The sequence below is a fragment of the Rhamphochromis longiceps genome, linkage group LG17, assembly GCF_057381845.1.
Source record: "Rhamphochromis longiceps isolate RC_006_pf linkage group LG17, R_longiceps_female_GT1.1, whole genome shotgun sequence".
NCBI classification, from domain to species: Eukaryota; Metazoa; Chordata; class Actinopteri; order Cichliformes; family Cichlidae; genus Rhamphochromis; species Rhamphochromis longiceps.
The window spans coordinates 29,534,256-29,542,493 of NC_140573.1; the positions used below are offsets into that span (position 1 = coordinate 29,534,256).

The window sequence follows — 8,238 nt, forward strand, 5'->3', positions numbered from 1 at the left end:
TATTGAATTAATTGAAGACTGGGATTTCTAATTAGATGAAAGGTTTTTAAGCAAGTCTGAGACCAGAAGTTTAGGTCTAAGTTAACTGATAAATCCGCTTCCCATTTTGCAATAGGAAGTGATATTGATTCATCTGTTTTAGAAAGCATTCTGTATATTTTGGATAGTAATTTGGGGGGTTTAAGAGTAAGAAATTGAACCACACTTGGTGGTGTTTGTAGTTCAACTTGACCCGGTTTAAATTTCTTTTTTACTATGGATTTAATTTGTTGATATTCTAAAAATCTTTTCTTGTTGATCCCATATTGTGTAACTAGTCCGTCAAATGAAATAAATTCTGTTCCTTCTAGTATATGTTCTAAATATTTGATTCCTTTATCACTCCAATCTGAAAAGTTTATCATATTATTGTTTTGTAATATGTCAGGGTTGTTCCAGATAGGTGTACGTTTGCATGGGATTAATGAAGACGCTGTCAATTTTAGAAACTCCCACCATGCTGTCAGAGAAGAGCTGATGTTGATGCTTTTAAAGCATTCATGTCGTTGGATGTTTGAGCTGATAAATGGTAGGTCTGAGATCTCTAGATTATTGCAGAGTGCTTGTTCTACATCTAGCCAAGGTTCATCTAAGAGGGTGTGTTTTAGCCATCCTGAGATAAACTGAAGCCTGTTGGCTAAGAAGTAGTGCTGAAAGTTAGGCAGTTCTAGTCCTCCTTTATCCTTGGTCTTTTGTAGTGTTTTTAAGCTTATACGTGGGGGTTTATTTTTCCAAAGGAATTTGGACATACATGAATCTAGAGATCTGAACCAATCTTGTGGCGGTTTAGTTGGGATCATTGAGAATAAATAATTTATTTTTGGTAAGACCATCATTTTTATAGCGGCAACCCTTCCCATGAGTGATATGGGTAGACATTTCCATCTAGCCAGATCATCTTCTACCTTCTTTAAAAGTGGGATATGGTTTAATTTAGTTAGATCTGCAAGCTTGGGAGAAACATTAATACCTAAATATTTTATATTTCCCGATTGCAGTGGTGTAGAAGAGGAATTATGGAAGGAGCAATTAATCGGTAGGACTGTAGATTTTGACCAGTTAATTGAGTAATCTGATATTCTTGCAAAAGAGTTTATCAATTCAATCACCCCAGAGATATTGGTTTGTGAATTTTGGAGAAAGAGTAACACATCATCCGCATAAAGGCTGATTTTATGTTCCACGTTCTTGCATTTTATGCCCTTAATTACTGAATTCTGTCTAATTGCTGCTGCTAGTGGTTCAATAAAAATTGCAAATAGTGAAGGGGAGAGTGGGCATCCCTGCCTGGTGCCCCTCAAGAGACAGAAGCTGGAGGATGTCTGGTCATTTGTTCTAACACAAGCTGTTGGGGAATTATATAATATTTTTAACCAGTTTATGAAAGAGGATCCAAAACCAAATTTGTGTAAAGTTGCAAATAGAAATTTATGGAAGCCCGTTTCCGCCACTAAAAAAAAAAAAAAAAGGATACTTAAGTCGAAATTTCGAGTTATCTTTCTCGAAATTTCGACTTATTTTCTCGAAATTTCGACTTATTTTCTCGAAATTTCAACTTAGCAACTCGAAATTTCGACTTAGCAACTCGAAATTTCGACTTAATAACTCGAAATTATGAGAAAAATAACTCGAAATTTTGAGTTATTTTCTCATAATTTCGAGTTAGCTCTGCCAATCAGTAATCTATGTGAATGACGTCATTTCCGTGTTACCCGGAAGCTGAAGCCCTCAGCTACAAATGCTACAGAAATGCTAATTATAGATACGGATCATGAATTCACAAATTGCTGAGTATTTTAAGCGTGGCTTCACAAATGAGGAGATTCTTGCGTTATTAGCTGAATCACATGGCATTACTATCAGCCTCCGTACACTTGAAAGGATTTTACACAACAACCGACTTTGGCGCAGAAAGAACAAAACAGAGGTGGGAGAGGTAGCAGCCTTTATACAAGCACAATTGGCAACCTCAGGACAGTGTCATGGGTATCGTTGGATGCACCAGAAGTGTTGGATGAATGGCATTGTTACTGACAGAGAAACCGTTCGTCTTCTGCTCCGTTTATTCGATGGAGAAGGTGTGGATTTGAGGTCACGTAGACGACTGCTGAGGCGAGTGTATCATAGCAGAGGCCCCAACTATGTGTGGCATATCGACGGCTACGATAAACTGAAGCCATTTGGGATTGCAATCAGTGGATGCATTGACGGATTTTCAAGGAGTATAATATGGCTAGACGCTTACAAGACAAATAATGACCCGAGAGTAATTGCTGGCTACTTCATGGATGCCGTGATTCAACAAGGTGGTTGCCCTGATCGAGTGAGATTAGATCTAGGAACAGAAAACGTCCATGTGGCTCACATGCAACGATTTTTGCACTTTACAGACAATGAACCAGAAAGAGAGCACGTCATATTTGGAGCAAGTACAGGAAATCAACGCATTGAAAGATGGTGGCTAATCTTACGAAGCCAGTGTATCCAGTACTGGATTGAACTATTTGACAAACTAAGAGAGGATGGCCACTTCTCAGACTCTTTCTTGGACAAATCATTGGTCCAGTTCTGTTTTCTTCACATTATACAGGTGAGTTTACATAGGTGATTGTGTAAACGACATGTATTGTAACTGTTTAATTTGTAACAACTCACACGGCCTTTGTATATTATAGAAACATCAGATATATTAAAGTACACGTGAAAAGTAGTGCTTTTTTTTTTTTTTTAAACTGTTTTGTTAAAAAAAAAATTCCACATATATATCAAGGAACACAATTATACATTATAACACATTGATTATTTATGTGTTTAGGCCTCTCTCTGTACTCGGTTAGCATTTTTGGTGGGTCAAAACTAAGTAAATAAGTATCTGTCTGTTCATGGTGTGTGTGTGTGTGTGTGTGTGTGTGTGTGTGTGTGTGTGTGTGTGTGTGTGTGTGTGTGTGTGTGTGTGTAGGTATGTGTGTGTATATATACGGATATATATCATTAATGTAGCTCAAAGCTAAATTAATGGTGTGTAAGCTAAGAAAATCAATGTAGAAGTTAGTTGTGCTTTTGTACATTAACATTTTCATATTGTATGCCTGAAAATGTTTCTTTTGTTCATTTTGTTTTCATCTAGGAAGAATTAAATGAAGTTGCTTTGGCCTGGAATGACCACAGAATGCGCCCAGTCCACAACTCCCGAAGTCCTCATGGCCGACCATCTTTTATGTATGCCCTCCCAGACATTTATGGCGCGAGGGACTGTCTCAAACATGTCAATATGGACAAAGTTGAAGCCTGCCTTGAAGAATGCGTGTTCAAAGACTTTCCATGTGAAGAGGATGTCTTTCATCTCTGTGTAGAACTCATGTCAGAACATAACCTGGACTTCTCAGATGATGTGTTTCATACAGTGGATCTGTATGTAAAGCTAAGGCAGTTGATGCTTACTGAGTTGGAGCTTTTGCCTTAAAGGTTAGACATCGTTATGCATTTTTAATTCTGTATTTTCATATTTAAATTGTAAACTTTTATGAGTTATTAATTTTTGGATGGTTGTCGTTTTTGGGGCACACATACATGGGTTTTGAGGGCCTGAAAATGTATTTCACGAACAGGGCCAATTGAAAAAGGCTATAAAAATTGTATTTAATTTTTGGAGGGTTGTTTTTTTTTTTGGATGGTTTATTTCGATTAACAAACCAATTTTTTGTTTTAAAAGCCTTATTATTAAAACATATGTAAACATAATGTCTGTTAGACCTGCTATTTGGAGGATATGCAGCGCATGTCACCTTGGAATTATGATTTCAACTTTTTGTAAATATGCTTTTTCATCTTTCTTTTTATTTGAGTAATTATTGATGTTTTGAAATATCTGGTTATGTAGCAGTAAAAAAAATTTTCACTGTCATTTTTTTCACTGCTGAGACTTTTTATATATACTGACTGTTTTCCTGATTATGGGCAGTATAATTATATATTTTTTAGCATATGGATAACCTAACTGAGTGAGATTTATGGACCTTTTTTTTTTTTTTCGGATTGCGCCTCAGAATAATAAAAACCCAGAAATTACCAAAATTAAAGATGTAATTTGTCTCATTGAACACTTTATTATAAAACACAGATCTTTTGCCATCATCTTGTCTTAAAACAAAATAACTGTACTGTATTTACAGTAACACAAAAAACCTTAAAGTATTCTTATAAAAAGCTAATTGCAAGCACAAGACTTGGAAAAAGTACGATAATACACTCAACAAAAATATGCAATATGTTTTGCAAAAGTTCAATTATTATTAAAAATACAAAAAGAATGGGACAATAAAAAGAGATTGAGGATAATATGGCAAGATCTGATAACAATATCCTACAATTAAAGAATAAGAACGTGTGGTCTAAAACCACTATGAAGCAAATACATTAGGCTCAAACATGAAAACAGAAATATAGGAAAATATCTTTTAAATAACTACCCCATCGGCTATGTAGTTTTGAAAAAGGGGGCTATGATACACAGGGGTTTTTTTCCATTACAAAAATCAGGAAAAGCCAACCAAAAATCCACCTTCAGCTAAGCAATTGCTGATTTCACAGAAATCCAAAATAAAAGCATATAGGTGTGCCTTATGGCCATTCAATTTAGCAAAAGTCACCATAACCCAGATGGCTAAACAGAACTGTACAAACATAACTGTAATAAAATACAATGATAAAGTAAAACCTGACTTGTAAACTGTAAAATGTGTGCACGATGATAAAACATGTAGGAGATATTGCATATATCTCCTACATGTACTATACACTACATATTGCAGGGGTCTCAATCTCTAATTTTCTGGTGAACCACTACAATACATGTCATCTTTTGACATTACATTAATAAAATTTGACAAATTAAAATGAACCTAATGCATTTTTTAAAGTTGATTTTGGATTCAAATAATAGTAAAATTGAATAAAAGGTGGAAAAACTGCTTTCATTGTTCACATGCACACATGCTGACTGAGGAAATGGGAATGCTTATAAATGGTCTCCAGACTGCCACTCTGAGACCTCTGCAGAAATGCATTTCACAAGTGTTTAGAAAAATATTGCCTCAGTTGTAATAGGAAAACACAGAAACACAAAGAAGTACCTCAAATTGCATTACAGTGGTATTTCACCAAAGACTTTTTCTTGGAACTCAGTTTCTAAACACCTGAAACCTTTGCTGTGACATTCACATGGGAACACTTTAGTCTTAGTTCACAACTCAAATATAATCTGTTGTAAAACAACAATGGCTTTTAAGCCATTGTCCGTGAATCAAACCTTTAGATAATGTCCATAACCCACACATTTGATTCCAACACACTGTTCATCTCCGATCTGAAGTCAGGATAGCTGTCATAATTTATCGACAGCTCCAGTACACACCCACATGTGTGTGCCACAGGTCGTCTCTGGAAACCTTTCAGTTCGTTAAACCCAATGATGATGTTCTTTCCCAGATGTAAATCTGAACCTGTGCAAAACCTGAGGAACAAACACAAATGTTCCTTCTCAGCATTCTTCACATATGTAGTTAGATATTTCTGAATCAGCTTCTGGTGAGCCGTCATTGTTTCAGGGAAAGTGAGACACTTGAGAACTTTTCTCACAGTTGGTTGGAGGGTTTCATAAACTGAAGATAGATCACAAAGGCTTTCCCATGCAGTGCTGAGTGTTCTTGCCCACTGTTCAATAACATAGGCAGGCTCTTGGACAAGTGTTTTGTGTGCAAGCTCCAATAGGACTTCAGTGGCATTGCAGGCTGTTGGTATCTTTCTGCAGCTGTGGTTATCAAGTATGTCTATAAGTTCTTCTTGGTCCACGGTGCTAAAGTCTGATCGCCACGCCTCTAACACTGTACGCTCAGAGTCAGGCATGAACTTAAGGAAATTCTCCACAATATCACTCTTTACATATCCAAAGGCAGCTTGTTCCAGAATGGCAGGTGCAATTTTCACAGGCAGATATTTCTCTCTAACCCATCCAAATGCAATGATTCTGCCCACACTCTCCCACTCCGGTTGCCCAAGATCATGCCTTAAGAAGGGCACTTTGTAAACGTTTCCAGTGGTGCACTGGTCATAGAATTCTTTCCAGAATTCTGAAAGACAGTCTCTCACAACTCCCCCATCGTCATGGGCCATTTCAGGTGTTCCATCAGGCAGTAAGACCTGGATTTTGATGTCGACATCTTCAAGGTCCTTATCACTAAAATGTGAAATGAGCTCTGACATTACCTGCCCTCTGTGGACCACCACTACTCTCCTCACTCTCTCACTGGATGGACCAGGTTGTGGAGAAAAAATCAGGGTGTCATCCAAATTTATTGGCTCACTGTCAGAAAAGGGGCCAACAAAAATAATGTCACTGCTGTGAGAAGTGTTAGCGCTTAGAGACTGCGTGGAAGATTGTGGAAGGTTATCGTTTGGAGTGTCTTCAATGTATGTCACATCATGGCTGATTGTTTCAAATGGAGCAGATGTTTGGACTGTAGTGACAGTAAAAGAAGAGGTTTGGTTTTGAGGACTCGCTTCAATTTCTGAAGATGGATGCAAACCTGGGTTGGAGCTCTGAAGGCTGTCATTTTGTTTTTTCTTTGTGGTGAGGTAGAACCTGAGGATATTAAGTTTTGTGACATGATAAAGTTCTCCTACTGTCAATGCATCATCGACTATCATCTCTTGATAATCCTTCAGATCACAGTCAAAATCTGTTAAGGGCCCCTGAATGTTTCCTCCATCTGGAAAGAACAGGCCTGTTGCAACCTGTAATATGTCCCTTTTCTTGGCATCCTTGCAGATGTCTATTTTTCTTGTTCCTCCTCCTCGTCTAGCTCTAACCTGCTTGAAAACCTCAGTGTCTTCATCATAATGCATCCATCCTATTTCTATTTTTCTATTTCTCTTCAGAGCATTTCTTTTATGGGTTGTTTGGGAATGTTCTTCTTGCCGTGTGCTACTGCCATCCTCTTCAGATAATTTTCTTTTGGACAGTTTGGATTTCAGCCGTTCAAAAAGCGCTGACTTGCGGCTGCTGCCCCTCCGTCTGCAAAATCCAAATACTGCTAGACGATCACCGTATGATGGCAAATAAGTCTTCAGCTCCTCATCTGTCATTAGACTTATGACACTGGCATCAATCTAAAGATGGAAAAATAATTTAATTTATTGAAACAACCAGCCTTGAAAATACAATTCTATTTTTAACTTAAGAACAATGAGGAAAAGTTGCATTTCAACCAGTATCTTGTTGGAATTAAGTACCTTCTCATTCTCCAAGGTCTGTATAATTTCCTCAGAGACTTCTCTTTGTTTCAAGAATTCAGTCAAGTCTCCCATGCTGTAAGGAAGGATGTAAATTAAAATTACAAAATTAAAATAAAGCCACCATATTATCGTCAAAGTATCTGTGCCTACCTACATTATGAGCTCTGACTATGGTGGAGAAGTGGGAACTGCATTTTTAAGTGTCCATTTGCACTGTAACTACAATCAGCATCACAATACAGTCAATCCCACATTTTCTCAGTTGTCTGGTTACAGTTTTATTGGTTTTGTTCCTTATTTATATAGTTGTCAGTCATATTCCCTGTTTTGGGTGATTTGTGATTTTGTTTTATACAGTGCTGTATACTTATTACGCATGCTTTCAGCAAAACGTCTGTTTCATCAGACGTAACAGGTGTCATTAGCGTGTAACAGAAACCTTATAGGTACCTTTGGTTAACCCTGACGTTGCATTCTATTCAACTTTGTATGTAACAATCGCTGTCACACTGTTTTTATATACCTTTTATCCAGTTATCATTTGTAGGAAGGCATTCAAAACTGAAGAACCTGGCGCCATTTGTTGTTAATACAGCAGCTCACGACACGATCCAGTTTTGAGTGCGCACCCCTTTGCGCCATATCCTTCCGGGTAACAAGGAAATGACATCAGCCACGTAGATTTCTTATTGGCAGCGCTAACTCGAAATTTCGAGTTATTTTCTCAAAATTTCGACTTATTTTCTCGAAATTTCGAGTTATCTTTCTCGAAATTTCGAGTTATTTTCTCAAAATTTCGAGTTAATAACTCGAAATTTCGAGTTAATAAGTCCGAATTTTGAGAAAATAACTCGAAATTTCGAGAAAATAAGTCGAAATTTTGAGAAAATAACTCGAAATTTCGAG

General features: G+C 37.1%; 2 protein-coding genes and 1 long non-coding RNA gene across 3 annotated transcripts; 2 read left to right on the forward strand and 1 right to left on the reverse strand.

The window, feature by feature from the left end:
• The first annotated feature begins 1,726 nt into the window (after positions 1–1,726).
• Positions 1,727–4,077, forward strand: LOC146649928 (uncharacterized). Its single transcript, XM_085386914.1, has 2 exons — positions 1,727–2,629; positions 3,167–4,077. Exons 1-2 carry the CDS (start codon positions 1,811–1,813, stop codon positions 3,500–3,502), a joined length of 1,155 nt encoding a protein of 384 aa, XP_085243040.1. The 5' UTR covers positions 1,727–1,810; the 3' UTR covers positions 3,503–4,077.
• Positions 2,649–3,031, forward strand: LOC146649929 (uncharacterized). The gene is made up of 2 exons (XR_014908195.1): positions 2,649–2,964; positions 2,999–3,031. It is a non-coding gene; the product is annotated as an uncharacterized LOC146649929 (long non-coding RNA).
• A 48-nt stretch (positions 4,078–4,125) lies between the features above and the next one.
• LOC146649930 (uncharacterized) lies at positions 4,126–8,062 on the reverse strand. The gene is made up of 3 exons (XM_085386913.1): positions 7,856–8,062; positions 7,330–7,405; positions 4,126–7,206 (listed from the first exon to the last, which is right to left on the reverse strand). The coding sequence occupies exons 2-3, from the start codon at positions 7,402–7,404 to the stop codon at positions 5,350–5,352; spliced, it is 1,932 nt and encodes a 643-aa protein (XP_085243039.1). The 5' UTR covers position 7,405; positions 7,856–8,062; the 3' UTR covers positions 4,126–5,349.
• Between the last annotated feature and the right edge of the window lie 176 nt (positions 8,063–8,238).

Excerpts from the sequence above, each read along its gene's own strand:
- LOC146649928 (XM_085386914.1), top strand. The coding sequence starts at position 1,811 with ATGAATTCACAAATTGCTGAGTATTTTAAGCGTGGCTTCACAAATGAG. Across the intron at positions 2,630-3,166 it reads GTTTTCTTCACATTATACAG|GAAGAATTAAATGAAGTTGC; the intron begins GTGAGTTTACAT and ends GTTTTCATCTAG.
- LOC146649930 (XM_085386913.1), bottom strand. The coding sequence starts at position 7,404 with ATGGGAGACTTGACTGAATTCTTGAAACAAAGAGAAGTCTCTGAGGAA. Across the intron at positions 7,207-7,329 it reads AGACCTTGGAGAATGAGAAG|ATTGATGCCAGTGTCATAAG; the intron begins GTACTTAATTCC and ends TTCCATCTTTAG.